This window comes from Littorina saxatilis, linkage group LG17 (genome assembly GCF_037325665.1).
Source record: "Littorina saxatilis isolate snail1 linkage group LG17, US_GU_Lsax_2.0, whole genome shotgun sequence".
In the NCBI taxonomy this organism is placed as follows: Eukaryota; Metazoa; Mollusca; class Gastropoda; order Littorinimorpha; family Littorinidae; genus Littorina; species Littorina saxatilis.
Window position 1 is genome coordinate 32022113 of NC_090261.1, and position 22710 is coordinate 32044822.

At 43.2% G+C, this 22710-nt stretch overlaps 1 protein-coding gene across 2 annotated transcripts in view; it reads left to right on the plus strand.

Annotated features, from left to right (window-relative positions):
• LOC138952220 (AT-rich interactive domain-containing protein 4B-like) overlaps nt 1-22710 on the plus strand; it is a 36217-nt gene that overhangs the window by 2267 nt on the left and 11240 nt on the right. The window contains exons 4-21 of one of the 2 annotated variants that reach the window (XM_070323821.1): nt 1814-1907; nt 2491-2570; nt 7391-7476; nt 8163-8390; nt 8740-8819; nt 9282-9388; nt 11337-11412; nt 11947-12041; nt 12389-12483; nt 12748-12928; nt 13247-13714; nt 14056-14255; nt 14798-14927; nt 17382-17449; nt 17921-18020; nt 18916-19171; nt 20029-20097; nt 20443-22689. In XM_070323821.1, the coding sequence (XP_070179922.1) occupies nt 1814-1907; nt 2491-2570; nt 7391-7476; nt 8163-8390; nt 8740-8819; nt 9282-9388; nt 11337-11412; nt 11947-12041; nt 12389-12483; nt 12748-12928; nt 13247-13714; nt 14056-14255; nt 14798-14927; nt 17382-17449; nt 17921-18020; nt 18916-19171; nt 20029-20097; nt 20443-22689 (4660 nt within the window). The remainder of the gene's footprint in view (nt 1-1813; nt 1908-2490; nt 2571-7390; nt 7477-8162; nt 8391-8739; nt 8820-9281; nt 9389-11336; nt 11413-11946; nt 12042-12388; nt 12484-12747; nt 12929-13246; nt 13715-14055; nt 14256-14797; nt 14928-17381; nt 17450-17920; nt 18021-18915; nt 19172-20028; nt 20098-20442; nt 22690-22710) is intronic. The other variant, XM_070323822.1, reaches the window with a different exon arrangement.

Genomic DNA, 22710 nt, shown 5'->3' on the forward strand with positions numbered 1-22710 from the left:
ATGTTGTGTACTAATTAAAAAATAGATGCCCAGTTCAGTCGTGCTATTTATAAGTTTGTCACGCGATTTGTTTTATCAAAGGGGGGTGAAAGGGGGATAATTGTGTTTTTTAACGGTTTTTTGTGTGTGTTTTCTTTTCCACTGCTTTTTTAAAAGTTATTTTTTAACAGAAAGCATTATAAATAATGTTATAACCAAACAAGGTGTAAAACCTATGAATTAGCTGAAATATTGTTAACATTGTACACAGAAATAAGGAGACAGTACCAAGAAAAAAAAAAGCAAATCACGCATTCACTCACAGCATCCTGACTCAAATGAAACAAAACTGTGACACTCACCAAATAATGTCCAGGTAATCCATATTGAATATAAGTCACATTTTCACAACAAAGTACCAACTGTACACCTATAAACATTTCCAAAAGGATTAGGAGGGTCCAGCCAGCCATTGTTATCAGTACTGCCACGCCCCCTTGCAGCTACACGATTCCGAAATACAGGTGCGTCTAGCAGTACCACCCCTGCCACGTGTAGTTTGCCGACTCGTACTAGCAACAACAGGACTGTTTCTTCCTCACTATCACTGCTATTATCGCTTTCTTGAGGCGAAAACGACACGTCGGAATCATGATCTACAGGATCCTCAAGATCCAACATCCGGAGAATCTCCTCCCGTGACAAGGCTCGCCTTCGATTCAGTTTTTTTGTTCGAAAAACCCACGCAAATCTGCACTAATTTGATCAGGGCGAAAAAGGAAGTCACGTGTATCAAGAGAAACAACTCAATTTATTGCAAGCTTCAAAAACCGGGAAGCAATCACGAGTCGTGTACCTTGTATGACTGTTACTGAAAAATTCACATCCCGTCCATGGGCGTGTCAGCGCTGTTACTGATTTATTCACATCCTGTCGCGAAAGTGTTAATAAGTTAATTCCCTCCTCTTAACTTTCCTTTGCTCTATTCTTTATTCCAAAGCATTTCGGTGATCGAACTGAGATCGCAACAACAAAGCAGCTTACGAGTCACTCAGTGATTCGGCATTGGCCATTGCCCGGATCATTGAATTCGTCCGCGAACCAAGCAACGTGTGTCACTGGTCCCGAGGCTAGACTGAAGCAGCATTAGTTAAAGCAAAATGCAGTAAATAAATACTTAACATGAAGGGGAAAAAAACATGTTTTATTTATGGCAAAAGATAAATCTACTTTGCATCGAGATACTTCGACAGAATCTCGCTGACATCTGCTTCGGAACGATACCGCGCATCCCTCGCTACGTTTAGTCGCTTATCAGTCTAGTGACCGCGCTTTTGCCGAAACTGATACACCTCTTTGTAAATCCAACACTGATCTTTATCAATCTTTCTCCACAATTCTTTAAATTGAACAGCAATTAGAAACTCATACACAAACTCAAAATAATGATTTACAGGGTGAGCGTCCATGTGAGTGCCGGTTCCTGAGCCTGGGGGCTCGAGCACTGACTCGCCGGTGCTTGAGCCCCCAGGCTCAGGATCTGGCTCGCCGTACCTCCAGCCCTGGCCAAACTTAATACTGCTACACTAAGAGGTTGTTCATAGTCTACACAATTTTGGTCCAATTTTCTGCCTGATGTGTGGATTTTTATGAAGGTATTTGGAATTCTACATATGTTATGGAAAGGCATAAAGGAATTGCATATCTTGCGCTGAAACACTTTCTCTCCCTCATTGTGAGTCTTCCATGTTTGTTGTTGATCATTAATGTTCGGAGGATTATCAGGAAATACCTGTTGCTGCTGTTGACAGTGTATTGTTTTTTGTTTATTCAGGTTGGCAATGGGATTGAGTTCAAGCACCCTGAAACTAGCCAGGTGACGGACGGGGTCATCAGCAAAATCACCGATCAGAGTACATACACTGTCGGTAAGGACTTAGTTCTTTTCATTTTTTTCTTGCGGTTGAGTATCAGTCTGCCAAAATCTTCCTGTTTCTGGCATGCTTACTCACTAGTTCTAGTAGTGCCAAATAAGTGTATGATTGGTATGAACTGAGAAGTGCTTGGAATTGAGGACTTGGATAAATTGTGAAAAATGGTGGCTCGGGCAAGCTTTTACTGCTAATTCTAACAGTAACAAGCAGGCTAATTACTTAAAAAGGCTTAGTGCTTGACAATGACATGTTTTTGCTGGTTTCAAGTGGTTTTCTTGTTTGTTTCCCTGAAACAATTTGTTGCTTGTAAGAATGTATTCTCCTTCCTTTTTTCATAGCTATGTCACAAAAGCAGTTTTTCAGGTGCTGTCCTCTTTTTCCGAAGCTCTTTTTAAAGCTTAGCTTTTGTTTGAGCCTGTAATTGATTGTTGAGGAAATCAGGGTGGGTAGTTGTTTTTCATAACATTGTAAAAACAAATACATGTACTAACCCCATCAATGCAAAGGAAAGATTGGAACTTCCTGTGTCATTTTGTTTGCTTGTCATTGAGTATGTTTTAAGTTTATGATGTTTCAGTGTTCAATGATGGTGATGAACGAACCCTGCGAAGAACTCAGTTGTGTTTGAAGGGCGACAAGCATTTTGAGGAGAGTGAGGTAAGAATACTGATTGTGTCAGCAGACCTTCATTTCACTTAATTTTCTGATTTCTGGCGTTCTGCAAGATTTTAAATGCTGCTTACATGCGTTCGAGCTGTGTAAGATTTTGAATTGCCAGCACTTGTTAAAGTTGTTGTGCATGATATTTGTCAAACTATTCTCACATCATGGTATAAAAAAAAAAGAAAATTGTCTCAGTATCGTTCTGAATTAGTCTCTGGTGCATGATTTGGAATACATATAATAATAATAATAATAAATAACTTTTCTATAGCGCGAGTCCCATCAATTGGCTCCAGGCGCTTTACAAATTCATTATAGAATAAACTAGCACAAATCAACAAGCATACAAAGCATACATTTAACTGAGACATAACACCAAGAACCCAAGCACTAAGCAAAACTTAGCGTACAATGTTAAAAGTACACACACACACACACACACACACACACACACACACACACACACACACACACTCACACACACACACACACACACACACACGCACGCACGCGCACACACAAAGATACCATTGACAAAGAGACCATAAAGCACATACAGGGTAGAGAGTTCCAAAACAGAATAGAGTTGTGGAGAGTCTACTCAGGCTAAGCAAAGGCTTTACGAAACAGGTATGTTTTGAGTTGGGTTTTGAAGGAGGAAAGGCTGCTGGAATCACGGATAGAACTTGGAAGCGAGTTCCAGACGGTCGGAATCTGGTACCTAAAGGTTCTTTCACCAAAGGTCTTGGTCCTGGTTTTGGGGATGCGAAGGAGTTTTTCAGAGGAGGATCTGAGAGAACGGGATGGCTCGTAGATACTGAGGGAATGGGACAAATAGGGGGGGAGTGATTTCTCAAAACAGCGGTACCCTAACAGAGCGAGCTTGTACTCGATTCTGTACTTCATAGGAAGCCAGTGAAGGGTGGTAAGTAGGGGAGTGACATGGTCTTTCTTAGACTTCTGCAGAATGAGCCTTGCAGCACTGTTCTGGACTCTCTGTAAGCGATCAAGTTCTTCAGTGGGGAGGCCGGCAAGCAATGAGTTGCAGTAGTCAAGTCGACTCAGGATCAGAGAGGAGACAAGTTGAACAGTGGCTTGGAGTGTCAGGAATGATCTGACAGAGGAAATCTTGCGCAACTCAAAAAAGGCACATTTACAAACAAAACTAATGTGTTTTTGCATTGTCAGAGCAGAGTCCAGGTACACGCCTAGGTCCTTAACAGCGGTTTGGGAAACAATCTGAGTGTCGCCTATTGTCAGGGAAGTACAGTCAATCTGATTTAAAGCATGCCTTGAGCCTGACAGCATCACCTCAGTTTTTGAGTCATTCAGCTTGAGTTTATTGTCTATCATCCAGTCTTTAACTGACTCAATGCAGCGCTCAGTGTTTTTAACCACTTTTGGAAAATCACTGGGGGGAGCAGAATCCTCTATTTGGGTGTCGTCGGCATACTTGTGGTGTTCGCAGCCATGCCTCGAGATGACGTCAGATAGGTCCTGTGTATATAGTGTAAACAGAACCGGGCCTAGAACAGAGCCCTGAGGTACTCCATGCTTCAGGGGAACAGGGGATGATTCTTTTTGACCTATTTGTACTCTTTGAAGGCGTTCAGAGAGATATGACACGAACCACTGGAAGGCTTTGTCGGCAATTCCAAACGTGAACTGTAGTCTCTTTAGGAGGACGTCGTGGTCGATGGTGTCAAATGCCGCCGAGAGGTCCAAGAGTGCGAGCACAGACACTTCCTTGTTGTCAGCACTGGTCAGCAGCTTGTCAGTTACGTAAAGAAGAGCGGTTTCTGTGCTATGATTTTTCTTGTATGCGGACTGATGGACGTCCAAAAGATCATTACTCAGCAGATGTTCTTGGAGCTGCGCTAGCACACACTTTTCTAACAGCTTGGTCAGAAAGGGTAAGTTTGAAATGGGTCTATAGTTCTTTAAGCACTCCGTGTCAAGGCCTGGCTTTTTTAGAAGTGGTGTTATGACTGCCTCTTTAAACTGTGCAGGCACAGACCCAGACTGAAGAGAAAGGTTTAAGATTCTCGTTACAACAGGAACAAGGAAATCCAGGCAAGTTTTCATGAGTGACGTGGGAATGGGGTCAAGTGTGCAGGATTTTGGAGCACATTTTGAAATAAGTTCAAAAACAAACTTCTCAGAAACAGGGCTAAACCGTGTAAGGGGGGTCCCTGAAAATGCGGCGAAGGACATTTGTGTTTTGGATGAGTCGAGACCTTTGCGAATGTCAGAGATCTTCTGGTCAAAGAAATTGCTGAAAGTCTCGGGGAGTTCTGATGGGGGAATCAATTTAGGGAGGGCAGTGGCTTTCTTCTTCGCGAATAGCTCATCTGTTACAGAAAACAGAGCCTTGGTGTCTTTGCACTCAGCGAGGCGGGATGTATAGTATTCCTGCTTGGCACTGGTGTGGAGAGCTTTGATGTCGTCAAGCTGTTGACGATAAATCTGACGGTGAACTGTCAGGCCTGACGTTCTCCATAACCTCTCCCACTTGCGTACGAGCCGTTTGTGGTCCTTTATATCTTCGGACATCCATGGGGCTGAGGGACGATCAGTGACTTGCCTGGTGACAAGGGGGGCGTGGCTGTCCATCAGCTGACGTAGACAGGTGTTGAAGACCATCAAGAGGTCTGTGTCTGGCGTGTCGGCAGCAGTGGAGGCAGCAAACACCCTCACGTCTTCCCTGAACTTGTCCACGTTCATCTTCTTCAGGTTGCGTGACGTGACCGTTCTTACTGCAGGCTTGGGCTTCTGAATGCTGATGTTGAAGAAAAGAGCTGAGTGGTCGGATATCTGACAGTCTCTCACAGAAAATGAGCTTGTTGGATTGTCGGCCTCACGCACAACAAGCCAGTCAAGAGTGTGACCATCTGTATGTGTGGGTTCATTGATCAGCTGAACAAGACTATAGTCCTTCAGAAATGTCTTTACTCGGTTCACTGAACTGTTTGCCTGTGCGTCAAAGTGACAATTAAAATCACCAACAAACAAGTGTTTCTTTGTGTGGTACATTTCAAGAAGGTCTGGGAGTTCGTTCAAGAAATCCGTGTCTTTCAAACCGTTCTTTTTGCTGGGGGGAGGACGGTAGATGCATACAAAAAACAAAGATGACTGTTGATGGGAGTAGTGCATTTCAACAGCTTCGAAAGAGAGAAACTGTAGTCGCTTGAAAAACAGGTTGTTGGTAAGGTGAGTGGCGTGAATGATACATATCCCGCCCCCTCTTCTGTCCGTTCTAGGAAAGGACTGAGTCGTATGAGTGGAAGGGGTCATGTCTTTGATAGTAGCCTCATCACCTTTCTCGCACAGCCAAGACTCCGTGATAATTGCAAGATCAATGTGATCGTCAATAATTAGGTCACGAATGATGTGTGTTTTCGGCCTGCAGGAACGAGCATTTACATGGAAAGCGTTTATGCCAGGGTGGTTGTGAGAGTACGATGAAGGAACAATGGAAGAGGTATGCACTTGAACGAGGTTGCTTGTGATCACACCGCGAGTTGGGCGGTCAGACAGTGTTGGTGTGTCCACGACAGGGGAGATAACCACTGGAATAGTCTTACCTCGTTGTTTGCGGCGACCACCGCGGTACGGGCGACGTTTACCTTTTTTTCGCTGAAAAGGACAGGGTGGGGTGCGTAGAAGTTGTAAATCTGACAGATGTTGTGAAAATCCCGGGGACATATACACAGGCTTTCCCTGTAAACACAGGAGTTCTGCTCGGCTGTACTTGACACAAGGTCGCACAGCTGTAGTCACAACACTGTGCACCGGAGCGGTGCGCTTGTACTCTTGCTTAGTATCAGCCGTGTTGACGATAGCCGTGAGCGAATCCTTAGTTGACAGCAGTGTAGAGAGAAGGGATAGTCCGATCAGAAACATGGAGATATCTCTCCAGCCCAGCATATGCTTAAAGGCACAGTAAGCCTCCCGTAAACCATCACAGATACTGTCAGGCTTTTACACACAGTATGAGCACCCTTTCGTTTAAACACTCACCGCTTGAGAACATCCTAGGTGCCCTACGTAAAGAGCGAGCAATTTTCAAAGAATTTATTTTCGTGGGTCAGCAAATCAGGCGCTAGAACTAACTTTTAAAATCTAGATAATAAATGCTTGTAACACAAACATTCTTAGATTATAAAAGATTTCTTTTTTCATCAAGACAAGATCAGTACAATTCGAAGTTTTGACAGTTTAAAAATTTTTATAAAAAGATAGCCCGGAAGCAGTTCACAAAAGGTCGTGTCTCAAAGCAGACGATTTTTCTGCATAGCGCTCGCTTTCTTTGAAGCCAGCCGCCGCCAATAAGTTCGTGTGACTCACAGCCATTGTTGTGTTTTAGAATCAGAGGTACACAATAAAGTGCTATTGCAGATACAGCCAGTTGCATTGAAATCACAAATTGACGACTAAATTGTGAGGAGAAAAAAAGGAAAATGGATCACACGGGTTCACGATGGCTCAGGGGTTAGATAAACCACAAAATTTGGTGTGTGGTTTACGTGAGCTAAATAGCAATTCAAACAAACTGTTTCATTTAATGCTATTAAATGTTATTGCAAGTGTGTTCCATAAGGTTAGAACTGCTTTGTTCATTAGAAGATTTAAATAATTTTGTAAACCATTTGAGACATACTGGGGCTTTAAAATAGCTAACCAGTGCAACTGCAAATCATCAGATTTTTCAAATGTTTTTGCTCTGTTCCGCATTAAAGTTGTTTGTAGATTATTAAGGTATTTCTCAGAACATTTGATAACGCAGTGTTTTAAAGGTTTCTGTTCCTCTCCAGACTTTGGACAACCTGCCCTTGTCCCATCCAGAACACTTCGGTACACCTGTGTTGAAAAAGCAGAAGAATGCACGCGGCAGAGCTGGGTAAGTTTTCAGTGTTCCTCCTGTTGCTTGCACTTTTGATGTTGTTTTTGCAATAAGGAAAGATTTCACAGTGATTTCTGTAATAAATATCATGGCAGTTACACTCCAGTTAGACTAGTGATCAATGGGTATCTTTATTGGATTTTGTCCTCTTAGGGGCTTTATCATGAGTCATATTATACACAACTCAATATCAAATAACTAAGTCGGGTAACCTTTCAGGCTGGTACTGACAGTATGAGAAAATGTGATTTCAAAGTGCACATTTTTAGGCTTGCTTTCAACACAACCATAGCTAGGCGTCACAGGACTAGTGGTTGTTATTTCCTACTTTCTCATTTGTTGCAATGCGAGTACCGTGCTCTTTTAAGTTTTCCTGAATGTTTAACCCTGTATTATGTCTATATATGTTAAAAAAAAAAAAAATCATAGATCTAGCTGTCACTGTTAGCTCATCTGAACCTGAGTAGATCGTCTTTGAGTCTCATTACGTCATTTGTGAACGTAACTTTTTGTTTTGTCAATACTTAAACGTTCTAACAACTTACCTTTCTTGTTTTTTTATTCTGAATTTTGGAACATTGGCAGTCTATTTGGTTTTGGATTTGTTGAGTTAGTGTTATGGATGCTGCCAACATGTCATACTGGGATTCTAATGGTAGTATGTATCATCTCATCTATTTCAGTGATTCTGAGTCTGAGAAGGAAGACAGCAGTTCAGAGGATGAAACCAAAAAGCGTGAATTTTACAAGAACCGCCATCAAGAGCTGGTTGGTCGAGTGATGCTGGTGGAGATCGTAGACAAGCGTAAAGGAGCTTTGACCCCAGTCCTTGTTGTACTGCCGGATGCCCATCCCATTGAGCTGAAGAACCGTGACCACCTCTTGGTTCGATCCTTCAGGGATATGAAATAGTGAGTAGTGACTGTTGTCTTCATTGTTTAGATGTGACGGTTGATGTTTCGACTGTGATTTTCCTGCATGTGTGTTTGTGAATTTGCGTGTGCTTTTATTTGTTTGGTTGGTGGTAGTTTTGTGTGATTGCACGGACCTCATTGGTGTATGGTTTGACTTTTTGATTTTCTTTTGTCTGAAAATATGCCTTTGTTTGAAAGAGATTAAGCAGTGATGAGTTGACTTGGCTAGATATATTTAGTTTTGGAAATGACACTGTTGAGTTTGATATTTAAGACCCATTTGTTAGAACTGTTATGTGTTGATGTTATGTACCATGTTTTAAACTGAAATTTACTCTATTTTTAGCATGGCTGTGAACCGCAAGGATCTGAAGGATTTCTCTCGAGATGTTGCCATTAAGAATGAAGACAAAGCTTTGAAAGCCGGTGAGTCCCATGCAAGTTGTGCAGCTTTACTTTCGATACCTTAGCAAGTATAAGTATTGTTTATCATCTCAATTTTGATTGTAAAAAGAAACAATAAATGCCAGAGGTAACTTTTCTGCATTTGATGAACCTTTAAATGGTACCACTACCAAAATTGAAAACCATGGTCACTAAAACTCATTTGACGTTTAGTTACGGCTGTAGACATCATCCTGATAGTAGCTCAGTTGGTAGAGCATTGGACTTGTTGCTAGCTTTCCACTGTGAGGAAGCGACTCAAATTTCCCAGCAATGGGAAAATAAAGTAAATGGAAATGAAAGAAGCAGTGGATTTTGCACCCACCAGTCATTGATGAGAGGATGCTGCTTGGCAGCAGAACAGTCCATATCTTGGTGGTCGTTTCTGTTAGTGGATAACGTGTATGAATTGCTTACAAGATATTGCACATGTCTATTTCCCAGCCTTTGAGAGAGCTCTGCTGTACTATGACAACACAGAGCTGCCTATCAACTGGAATCGAGAGCAGCTACTGGGTCCTGATGAAGATGAAGATGATGGTGCTGACGAGGTCAGTACTGTAAGAAAGTAGATATCACAGTCTTGTGCGTGAAAGAAAATGATGTAATATCAATCATAATACACTGTACATCATGTGCCATCTTTCTTAACTTATCCTTACCATTCTGATGAAGTCAGCGTCTTTCTGACGAAAATTTGATAAAGAACTTACCTTCACTGGTAGCTGTTGTCTTTTATTTTTGTTTTGATCACAGTCTTTGTGTATTGTTTGATAAGGGGAAGAGGTCAGTTTCAATTTACAAATCCTGGAGGAGCTGACAGAATGGGAAATGTTGCTTTCTGTATTGAACTAAGATGGGCGTGGTGGTAAGACGTCAGCCTCCTAATCGGGAGGTCGTGAGTTCGAATCCCGGTCGCTGCCGCCTGGTGGGTTAAGACTAAGAGTGGAGATTTTTCCGATCTCACAGGTCAACTGATGTGCGGACCTGCTAGTGACTTAACCCCCTTCGTGTGTACACGCAAGCACAAGACCAAATGCGCACGGAAAAGATCCTGTAATCCATGTCGGAGTTCGGTGGGTTATAGACACACGAAAATACCCAGCATGCCTCCCCCTAAATCGGCGTATGCTGCCTTAATGGCGGGGTAAAAACGGTCATACACGTAAAAATCCACTCGTGTTAAAAACATGAGTTAACATGGGAGTCTACGCCCATGAACGAAGAAGTATTGAATTAGTTTAAGCCTTGTTTGTGGGTTTTTGGTATAACATTTTGTTCAGACAGCAGTCTTGCTTCCCCTAATGTCAAGCTGGTGTTTCACTTTAGACATGAAAGCTATTTCTCACAGAGACCAGTATGGCACTTAAATTGACGAACCCGAAAAAGCTATTGGGTCCGCCGGGTTGTCTGTTTCTCATGTAGGCATTCCTCTGTTGCGTGATTGCCAGTTCTCTTTCATACTTCATCCCATTAGTAACAATCAGAATGCTGTTACCTTTGAAAATCTTACTTTTCTTTTCTGTGGGAGATAAAGCAAAACTGTTTTCATAACCATCTTTTTCTCTGTGAGCTTCGAAGTGTTAGTTACGTGTGGTTTTGTTATATTTAGTCAAGTTTTGACTAAATATTTTAACATCGAGGGGGAATCGAAACGAGGGTCGTGGTGTATGTGCGTGCGTGTGTGTGTGTGTGTGTGTGTGTGTGTGTGTGTGTGTGTGTGTGTGTGTGTGTGTGTGTGTAGAGCGATTCAGACTAAACTACTGGACCGATCTTTATGAAATTTGACATGAGAGTTCCTGGGTATGAAATCCTCGAACGTTTTTTTCATTTTTTTGATAAATGTCTTTGATGACGTCATATCCGGCTTTTCGTGAAAGTTGAGGCGGCACTGTCACGCCCTCATTTTTCAACCAAATTGGTTCAAATTTTGGTCAAGTAATCTTCGACGAAGCCCGGGGTTCGGTATTGCATTTCAGCTTGGTGGCATAAAAATTAAGTAATGACTTTGGTCATTAAAAATCGGAAAATTGTAAAAAAAAAATAAAAATTTATAAAACGATCCAAATTTACGTTTATCTTATTCTCCATCATTTGCTGATTCCAAAAACATATAAATATGTTATATTCGGATTAAAAACAAGCTCTGAAAATTAAATATATAAAAATTATTATCAAAATTAAATTGTCCAAATCAATTTAAAAACACTTTCATCTTATTCCTTGTCGGTTCCTGATTCCAAAAACATATAGATATGATATGTTTGGATTAAAAACACGCTCAGAAAGTTAAAACAAAGAGAGGTACAGAAAAGCGTGCTATCCTTCTTAGCGCAACTACTACCCCGCTCTTCTTGTCAATTTCACTGCCTTTGCCATGAGCGGTGGCCTGACGATGCTACGAGTAAAATGGCATTGCGTTCAGTTTCATTCTGTGAGTTCGACAGCTACTTGACTAAATATTGTATTTTCGCCTTACGCGACTTGTTTCTTTTGCAGTCATCTGATGATGACGAACAGTGTGAGGAGAAGGACAGATTTGTGGCTCAACTTTACAAGTTCATGGATGATCGAGGTAAATGTTTATTGTATATTTTGCTTCTTTTTTGTTATGGTTGCAGTTTGTATGTTTGTTTATGGATGATCAAGGGACTTTTGTTGTTGATATTTTGTTTTTGTTTCTTAAATTAGCTTGCTTTCAATTACGGTAGTGTGGTTGTCTTTGTTTTTGAACTATGACATATGTGACCCTCCACCACGAAATGAGTCGCGTGTCACCTCGCGCGGTTCTACGCTAGGCCTAATATAAGTCCGGGGAGTGTCTGGAAACAGTGTGAGGGTCACCTTAGTCACAGGCTTATAAGTTTTCGCTCTTTTCTAAAACAGTTTTCACCACTGGATAGAGCATAAAAAACTCTTTAGGAAAATGCAAAAAATATGAACATCATGCAAAGGTGACATGCGACTCATTCCGTGGTGGAAGGTCACATATTTGTATTCCATAGTAGTTATTCTGGTTTTTGAATTGAGAATGGTTTGAAATGTTAATTGATATTGCTCTAGTTTATATTGGTCTTTATTTCTTACCATGTTTCATATTTATGTGCAGGCACTCCAATCAACAAAGGCCCATGTATTGGCAACAAGGATCTCAACTTGTATCGCCTGTTCAGAGTAGTGCAGAACATTGGAGGATATAATAAGGTGAGTGGCGCTTGAAGATTTCAGATCTTGTAGAAAACCAACACTTCGAGATCACCACAAGGCAATGTGTTTCATGCAGTCTCTCAGTATTTTGCTGGTATTGTTTTGTTCTTCAGTAGTCCCTCCTGTGAGCGGACACCTTTGGTTCATTGCAATTATGTCCCTACATTGCAGGTAGAGAAGGTAGTACATTGCTACACAAACCAACCACAGTGAGACTTCAGAATGTCCAGATTTCTCTTTGTAGAACTTAGATTGTAAGTTTGATAGAAGCACTGTGAGGTGACAACGGTCAAATGCTGTAGGATGATTATCTCCTGTTCATGTACAATAATGATTTGTTACAGGCCACGAATCAGATGAAATGGAGACTGGTCTATTCCAAAATGGGTCTTCCTCCCTCCAACTCGGCTGCACATCAGATCAAAAATGCCTACAAAAAGTGAGTTTTGTTTTTTTGGCATCTTTTCAGATTTGCTGGTTGGCATCAGCTGGATTTTAAGTGTTGTTTAATATGTTAACGCGTGAGCCTTCATTTAGGCTTATTTGCTGGTATGGTAGAAGCATCTCCGTATTTGCTTCACAGCGGATCTCCATGCACTGACTTGACTTGATGTTTAGAATGTAGCTTTCATACTATTTTTCTCAAGCCATCTGACTGAACGTGAAGATCAGCTTTTCTCATGGTACTGATTGTCTTTTCCAGGTATTTACATGCCTTTGAGGATTTCTACCGCAAACTTGGAAGCAGCATGGGCACTATCAGCAGGCCTGGACGACAAAGTCGGCAGAGCTCCAGTCGAGGGATACTGTCTTTTCGTGATCGTGAAAAGGACTCGTCCCCTCGCTCTCCCCGCACTGAGAAACCTTTGCCCAAAGAAGACAAGGTTGGTTACCGTTTCAGTTTTGGTTAAGTTTTTGCTGCTCCGCAGCGTGCATTTCACAGTTACAGGTGTCAAAGTTGCTGTTGAGAAACGAGCAATTCATCATGTGAACAATTGTTCCCTGAATTTTTAAGCTTCCTGAAAAGCAGGGGAACAAAATTATAAGAAAACACATCTTGAAAGTTTTACTGTCAGACATTTCAACATAGATGTAGTAGCAATGTTTGTTTGATACTATGTTGATGCATGTCCATGAAGATCACACTTTGCAGGATTTGTTCCCAAATATTAGTGTAACAAATTGATGTTGTTTGTATTCAGCAGAACAAAGAAGAGGAAAAATCAAAGCCCAAAGTAGAGGAGACAAGTATCTCTGAAGAAACGGAAGACGCCGGAGAACATACCCCACTGGAAGAGTCCGACTCAGAAATGGTGCGCCGTTCAACGCCGCGTAGAGAGAAGGCACAGAAGGAGGACCCTAAGTCAGACAAGAAGGAAGACCAGAAGAACAAGAAGGAGGAAGACAAGAAAGAGGAAGCTGCCAAAGAGGACAAGAAGAAAGACGACAAGCGAGAAGAGCGCAAGTCCCTCCGACAAAGCCAGAAAGAAGAGGAGAAGAAAGATGAGCACAAGATCAAGAAAGAGGAAAAGGAAGAGAAGAAGGAGGCAAAGAAGGATGAAGGGAAGGTGGTGAGAGTGCTCAGGAAGGATCTGAACGAGAAGGAAGAGGATGTGAAGAAGGAGAAGGAACCTGAAGATCAGAACCAGAAAGATGCCCAGAAAAAAAGGGTAGGTCTATTTGTTATGTTGCTTGTTCCAGTTCTTGCCGTTTCTCCCTTGTCCGTTTTTGCTGCTGCTTTCCTCATTTGTGTCTTGTTTTGTCTCCCATGTAAATCACTAAATGCTCACAATCTTTACAACTAATGAGGTATTGTCTTTGTCTCTGAAGGTCTTGTTTGAAAAGGATAACACATATTTTTGAAAATTGTCTTTTTTTCAGATGAGACTTTGTACAACAGTCAAACATTGTTCAAAGGTACAGTTATCATATTGTTGTTTATATGTGTGTCTCTATGTGTGGTTGCTGACTGCAAAATTCTTTACAGTTGTTACCTTATGTTTCCACACAGGTAACTCGTCGCAAATCCAACCGCGTTGAAGAGGACAAGAAAGAAGAAGATGAGAAAGAAGAGGAAGAGGAAAAAGGCGATGACAAAAAGAAAGAGAAGAAGGAAAAGGAGAAGAAGCAGCCAGGCAGCACCAAGAAAGAAAAGCCCCCAACAAAGAAAGCAGAGGAAGAAGAGATTGAAGTTAAAGAAGAGAACAAAGAGTGAGTATAAAGATTTCAATGTTAATGCCATTGATTACAAGGTGTCAATAATTTTGGCGAAGCACAGTTGAATTTAGTGGGTTTGTGTGTATGCTGTGTTTGTCTCGCTTTCTGGTTTCCAGGAAACTTGTCAGCTCTTGTTTTGTACTGCAAGGTAGCGCGCGAGATGAGATTTTATGGATTTATACAGCAAGCAGGCTGTTTTTCTCAAATGACGAGATATTCAGAGTGTGCAGGGAGCAGATAAGTGTTCTGTGAATTGAAGATGTTTGAATGCATAGTGAGCAGTTTTTTGCTTGGTACAGTCGAACCCAGGGACTAACCAATAGTGCTCATTTTAGACAGGTAGTTGGTATGGGAAGGTAAGTTATATAAAGAAACACTTTTCTGGGATCTTTCACAGTGGTCGTTGTGGGCAGGTGGTTGCTTTCGAGAGGTGGCTGCAAGGGCAGGTTCGACTCTACTTGTTTTCTATGCCTTTTTCTCTCTTCTGGTTATCTTTTTCACTATCTTTTACCATTTGCCTCCTGATGCACTTGCAGGTCTGAAGATGAAAGTGAAGAGGAAGCTTCTAGCTCTACTGAGGCCCCTGATCAGGAAGATTTGCCTTTGGGCACCAAGCTCAAAGTTCGTTACGGTCGTGGCAGGAATCAGAAAATCTATGAAGCAAAGGTAAGGTTACAACTCTTTAGCAGGAAGATTGTACATGTTTCAGGGATGCCGTTAGGCATCGGACATAGACCGATTAAAAGGCTCAAATGTCCGATTCACATAGCCGCATGGCAGTCAGATGTCCTATCGTTTTCAACTGAGTGCAGTCATTGTCCGATAAGAACTCCATTCCTTCCGACATCACGTTATTTGATAATTTTCCTGTCATGATAGAAATCTTCAAAAAGTGACCTAGCGCTCTCGTGTACAGGTACACTGAAGTTGTGCAGTGCAGATCTTGCGTTTTCCGAACCGTTTGCGGTATGAGCCGTTTGCGTACACCCGTCTACAGCCTCATTAAAGTTAGGAGTAAGGGAGACAACTCCAATTGACCAAGGCTCGCGTCTGCTTTAATTTGCTTTCGGTTTAGAGATGAAGTGCACGGCACTGAATTATGCCACCAAAAAAAACCTAAAGCCCGCCAAAGAACAGCAAAAGCTGAACACGTTTGGCGTTTTAACGGCATTGCGTGCTACATTAGGGCCAAGAACATTGGAAATCACGGCTAGCAATCTCTCTCTCTCTCTCTCTCTCTCTCTCTCTCTCTCTCTCTCTCTCTCTCTCTCTCTCTCTCTCTCTCTCTCTCTCTCTCTCTCTCTCTCTCTCTCAGATCTCTCTCACACACAACTTATGAGATGGCACGGGACCTAGCAGGGCGGAATTTTTTACTACTGCGATCTTTCCAGCATGAAATTCTCCATTATGCCGCTACAATGTCTGTTGTTGGACTTCTAACTGCAGTTCAAGCGACGCTAGAAGCTCTGCTCACCGAAAACCAGTTAACGTTATGAAAGATTGCCTCTGTTGGAGGTAAGGCTGTCATTGTCTTGCGACTGACATGTGCCAGCACAGCCGCCATTACTGCTCCTTTGACCGCTGACCAATGGTTTCGCTGTAAGCCCTCCAGCCAGATACGACGAGATGCAAGGAGGGCTGAAATTTATACAAGTGAAACAAACTTAATTGAAACATATTTTTCTTTTAATTCAAGCTATGATTCAACAATCATTTTAGAATATAACTCCTGAAATGATGAATTGAAAAGCAGCATCAAAAGACTGTGTATAGCATGAGCAAGGGATATAACTCTGGGGGTTTCTGTTTTTATCTAAACCTTTTTTAACCTGAGCAGTTTGCCCTTTTGAAGGTGTTCAATTGAAATAAACTGACTTGAAACTTGTTTCTCATTTGGTTCAAGCTATGGTTCAACAATTATTTGAGAATATACCACCTGCAATGACAAAATCATAAGCTACAAGTAAAAATGTGTAATACAAGGGAGATGACTGTTATTTTCTGTGTTTGCCTAACTTTTTGTTAGCATGGCAATTATCCTTGAATGCGGTAAACCTTTTTTTAAATCAAAGACAAAACTAGGTGATGAAATCAAAGACCTTCAAGTTTACAAGATTTTTTAATTTTGTGCATCTCCAATTTTAGGTTTTTGTTTAAGCAAGGAGAGGCTTCTAAAACCCTTCTTGAAATTTGTTTACCACTTGTTTTTATAGACCCCCTAGCAAGAGTGATACAACCGAACATTTTCAAGTGTAGAGGTTTTTGATTTTGTGCGCCCCCCCCCCCCCCCCCCCCCCCCCTCATGAAATGCTAAAATTCATTTTCAGCTGGTCAGTTACAAATACCTTCAAAATTACAAGATTTTTTATATTATGCACCTCCAAAAAGCTTGTTTGTTCTAAGATTTAGAGTCAGGAGAGGCCACCTAAATCCTCCCTAAAATGCTAAAATTCATTTTCGGCTAGGGGGCACTGCCCCCCTACACCCCCCAGCACGGGCGCTGCCCCTGCACCCTGCCGGAGCCTTAGCAGCCCCTGGACCCCAGCCTTCCAAAATGTTCAGTCCTGCCAACATTTTGGGCTCCCATCCATGGTATTGATGACGGTCATAAGATTGTACTTTGGCTGATCTTTCGAAGTGAAGTGTTAACAACTGTGTACTGATGTACTGTATGCCAAACAAACATCCACAATGTGTGTGACGAACGGTTCCTTACACATGTGCTCACAGACTCGTTTTCAGACTTCCAACAGCGAGAAATGATCGCGATTGTACATGCTTCGGTTATCAGCAAGGTTTATACTGCGATTTCGACTTTCTGAATTATGTGTTGTGTTTTGTGTGTGTGTGTGTGTGTGTGAGACAAGTGTTGTGTCATGTTTATGTACCAGTTGTAACGGGTCAGTTGGCCTGTACAATAAACTTTCTGTGTTCTCTCTCTCTGTTTTTTTTCACTTGAGACATCAAGTTTCATTTTAAACTCAGATGAACTAATACTAAATAGTGACGTTTTATCATAACTTAAAACAGCAGTAAAGAAACTCTCGTCTGGCAATGAAGCCTTTTGTTTGCTACCATAATGTACATCCTCCAACAAAGTTGTCTGTGGGTTTTTTTCAGATTGTGGAGCATGGCACAGACGGCCCACGCAGAAACTACCTTGTGCACTATGCTGGTTGGAACACAAGGTAAACATCATGCGGACCTTTTATCTTAGAAAAGTTTTTATTGTAATACAACTTAAAACTAATTAAAAACTGTTGATCCTAAAAACTAAAGTGTGAACTGTGAGTTATGTTTCAGTAATTGCAAAACTTTCAGTTTCGCACTTGCTTCACCTTCTGCAGTGCATAGCATGTGATTTTGTGTTAAACTTTCATGAGAGCTTTCTGCATCTAGTGTATGCTTTCAAATACAATCAGGGACCCTCCCTGACCCCTATCCATTTACGACCTCCAAAAATGTGGAAAAAATCAGGTCTTAAAAAGTTTGCAGTCTTACTCTTCCAACAGAGGTAAATTTACAGAAATCATGAACAGGGGGGAAGAGGGGAAGTCTTGAATCGAGGGAGTTTAGGTATTGGAATTCTGCGACTCTGTTCTTGTCCAAGAGTGCCATATGGATGGTAATAATTATGTTGTTGTCTTTCTGCTGTGTAGGTATGATGAGTGGGTGAAATCAGATCGCATCATGGCTGTGGTGGACAGGCCAGAGATGACCAAGCTGAAAAGGAAGAGCATGGGCAACAAGTCACCAAAGGTAAGGATGCTTAGACAGGACATACACATTTGAGATGTTGATGTAAATTAAGAATTCTCTGTACCTTTCAAAGCTCCAGCTGAAGTTAGTCAAGATCAGCTCTAACAAGTCGGTATTTGCTCTGTAATAGTAATTTCAGTAAGTAGAGAGATTTCAGAATCCCATGTCTTTATTGGGATAAAATGCTGATGTGTACTTTTATTAAATCTGGTTGTCGAGTGTAATAAGTTGATTTTATTGCACAGACATGATTCACCCAGTTGTCTCACCCAGGTAGTTCAGTTGGCAAAGCATTGGGCTTGTGACCCGCGGGTCATAGGTTCGAATCCGGGCCAGGTGGACACAGGTCAACTATATGTGCAGACTCTAGAGATAGTATCCAGTTCCTACCCCCATGTCATCACTGACGCTTGTAAAAGACCTCGGTCATTCTGCTGGAAATGCAGGTTTTGGATTACATCTCACCTGGGTAGCATGACTCTGTTGCAGCTAGTTGTCCAGTGGGAGGAATCGACCCAAATTTTCCAGGGATGGGACAATATAGTCATGAAAATCACATAGTTAAATGTGACAGGGAGACTACTGCGTCACCCTTCACAGCAGGCTCTGCAGCTGTCGGCCGTTGAAGAGTGCAAGCTAATTATAGCTCGACGTTTCTTATACGTCGATGACACCTGTGCATTGTAGAGTTCTGTTTGTGATCGGGTCTGGCTGCTGCCGTCTCCTTATATGTTCTTTGGAACCTTTGTGTACCCATAACCGTTTTTATAGGGCTAAGAAATTAGCCCTAAAATCTCAATCCCGTTTGATTGGACTTCGCCTCCAAAGGTGATTGCAGTGTTTGACACTGGGTTACATAAACATGATTCCCAGTCTTCTTTCAATTCATGTTCAGGGGTCTTCCACACCTCCTCTCACGAAACCTGAGACTCCACCTGTGGTTGTGAAGAAACGGGGCCGCCAACCTTCAGTACAGCAAGTACCATCACCAGGAGGCACTCCCACCACAAAAGCGGCATCGTCTCCCATCCCCAGCGGTGAACCCAAGACTCCAAAGGGCAAGGCTGTGACAACAGGGTCCGGTTCTGCATCAAAGACCAGATCAACACGCTCCAACAGCACTGAGATCAAGCCGGATTCTGTTACGCCCAGTAAGTTGCAGTTTTAATGACTTGTCTTTGTGAATGATGACACAGGTGCAGTTTTAGCAACTTTTCTATGTGGATGATGACAGAGGTTTAAATATCTCTTGTGTGGATGAATTGGTCATTGCGTATTGGTTGAGCATACTTGTCTTTGCATGGCTTCTTCCATCTCTGTCTGGCAAGCTACGTTTTACAGTCAAACTTGCCTTGGCGACAACCTCTCGATAACATCCACCTTCCCACAAGGCTCCTTGGTGAGCTTTTCTTTAAGATTATCCACCTTTCAGTGGGCGGGGATGTAGCTCAGTCGGTAGCGCGCTGGACTTGTATCCAGTTGGCCGCTGTCAGCGTGAGTTCGTCCCCACGTTCGGCGAGAGATTTATTTCTCAGAGTCAACTTTGTGTACAGACTCTCCTCGGTGTCCGAACACCCCCGTGTGTACACGCAAGCACAAGACCAAGTGCGCACGAAAAAGATCCTGTAATCCATGTCAGAGTTCGGTGGGTTATAGAAACACGAAAATACCCAGCATGCTTCCTCCGAAAGCGGCGTATGGCTGCCTAAATGGCGGGGTAAAAACGGTCATACACGTAAAAGCCGTGGGAGTTTCAGCCCATGAACGAACAAACAATCCACCTTTCCATAACAACCACTTTTTTGTCAGTCCCTTCCTTGGTTGTCATTATAGACGGCCCAACTGTAGTATGTCACATTTTTTGTCGCCCTGCCTTGGTATTTAGAGACCTTTGCCTGACTACTGTTTTTGCACCTTGCTTTTGTGCCATTGCACATTTCTGCTAGTTCACTTCAAAATGCTTCTGCCATCTCTTCTTGATCTTAAAAGAATCATTCTTATGTTGCAGGTACATCTAAACACCGCATCACAAGGCGGAGTTCGGGGGTGGGTGACTCAGTGGGTGACTTTGCTGCCGGTAAGTTAGTTATCAAAGTGGACTCTCTCTCTCTCTCTCTGTCCCTCTCTCTTGCGTGCACACTTTCATTTTGTGCTACAGTTGTTTTTGTGTGGGTGTGTGTCTGCTTCCATGTTAAAAAAGTATAGATTTTGGTCTTTGTCTTTTGTTAGCTAATGGCAGTAAACCTCCAAAGTGTCTATCACTTTCACTAGGATGTGTTTGGAAACATTTACTATAATAAGTTTCATATGAGTGTCTCATGTTTTTTTACATCTTGACAGCTGTTAGCAATTCTAGTAAGTATAGTGAACACCTGCAGAACGTTTTCCTTACTCTACCATTTCTCTTTCTCTCATTTTGCAGGTGATGGTGAGGGAAACTTCGAGTCTGACATGGAGTCAGAAGCTGCCCCACCTTCTGGCGCGGGGGACATCACCTCAGAGCGAGAGGAGGAGGAGGATACCAAAGAATCAGAACTGGACATCAGTATGGAGGAGCAACAAGAGGAGCCTGCTCCCCCCAAAGAATCGGACCTGGAGACTAAACCCTTACCCACCCAGGAGGAGGAGTCGAGTAAATCAAAGGCAGAAGTTTCCAACACAAAGCAGAACAAGGTGGAAAGCGAACCCCAGCCACAAAGCCTTCCTCTGCCTGAAATGAGCATACCCAAGGAAACGTCATCTCTTCCAGAACTGGCGCTACATTCTGTGGACGTCGCAGCAGCTGCAAAAGAGAGTGTTGAGCATGTCGCAGAACCTGCTAAAGAAGTCCCCCAAAAGCAAGAGCCACTTGTGACTGCGACAGAGGAAGAGAAGAAAGAGGCGGAAAAGGAGGAGTCGACATCTCAACCAGACACAGTGAATGAAGAAGCTGGGGCGAAAGAGGAGCCAAACGTTGTTGCTGAAGATACAGCAAGTCCGGCTCCTACACCTGCCCCGGCTTTAGTAGAGAAACCTGAGGCAACGAAAGCCCCACCTGCAGACGATCCCACCATCCCTCATTTGAAGAAAATAGACGACCTTCCTTCTCCCAATGAAAAGAAGGAGAAGGAAAAGAACAAGTTCAGCAAGAAGCTCGGTCGTGAGTCCAAGAAGGGCCGTCAGAACGAGATGCGCACTTCGCTGTCAGAAATTCCCACCTTGGAACCCATGACAACACCCCCGGAAGCAAAGCAACCCCCAGCGTCTGATATCACTCCCTCCCCCTATGACTTCAATGATGCGGATGTGGAATCTCCGTCCCCCTGGCAGCCTGAGATCACCAAGAAGTGGGAGCCAAGCAGCAAGCCTCTTCCCCTCTTCCGCGACATTAAGATGGAGTTGAAGAAAAGCCTGGAGACGGAGAAGAAGAAGGTGAAGAAAAAAGTGAAAAAGGCAGCAGAAGAAGCCACAAAAGAGGGGGAGAGTGCACAGTCTGTGACAGAATCTCCAACAAAACTAAACGAGAAGAAATTAAAAGACTTGGCATCATCAGGAGACCTGTCGGAAAAACCGCCACCGAAAAAGAAAGGTCGCAAGAAGAAAATGGTGGATGGGGAGGCAATTAAGCCTGACGTCAGTTCTTACGAAGAAACAGTCAACAGTGTGGTGGAGTCCTTGAAAGCGGATGAGTATGTGCATATTCCTCTTCCACCATCGTTAGAGCCCAAGGAAGAAAAGCCCGTCAAAAAGAGGAAAAGCAAGGTGTTAGACTCTGCCTCTCCTGCTAAAGGGGAGGAAAAGGACGCTGATATTAGTAAGAAGGAGCCCGGAAAAGCTGGTAAAGGACTAAAAGGGAAAGTAGGGCGGAAGAAAAAGGACGCAAAAGCTTCTGACAGTGCCATGGATCACAGTGCCGACCCCGTTCCCTTACCCTTCTCGTCATTTGATTCTCAGAACGCTGTGAGCCAGCCACAGCAGGACAAGACACCAAGTGCACAGCTCTTAGAACCTGTGGCTGCTAAGCAGCCTCGTGTGGAAGCTGAGCTTCCGTTATTATCATCATCGTCTTCTCCGTTTGGTGCTTGTGCACCAGGATTCGGTACAGTTGACCCCCAAGCAGGCCCCTCAGGCTTGCAAATTCTCAGCATGGCTTCCATTCGGCCATTGCCCAGCACTTCAGATACCCCAGGTAGTGGGTCAGGTGAAAGGTTAGCCCCGTCGTTAGAAGGCCGCAATGAGGTGGTGAAACAGGCCGGGGCAGAGCCTCGTGCGGACTTTGCAGGGGATGTGCCCAGAGCACCCTGCGGTGGCGGTGTGGGCAATACAGTACTAGACAACACTCCCCCGACCACACCAGAGAACGATCTGGACGAAGCCAACTCTGCCTCCTCTTCCTGCGAAGGTCACGATCATCTCAAGGAGGACTTGTTCAGTTTAGATTCCGGGGAAAGGACTTCCAAAGGGGGCAGCGAGTCCCCGCCCGGTTGTGACTTTAGCTTGAGTAGCACGTCCAGTGAGAACCTGCCCTCCAGCAGTAGCGGTGTCCAGTGCGGCGGGAAACCCTTGCAGTCGTCGGAAACGGTCAGCACCAAGAGGAAACAGAAGGACGACAGTGCTGCTCCGGCCAAAAAGAGGAAGAAGCTTGCTAGCAGGACCACCAGGGGAGACCGCAGCAAGAAGCCACCCAAGTGTAAGTTGCCATTCCCTTGTG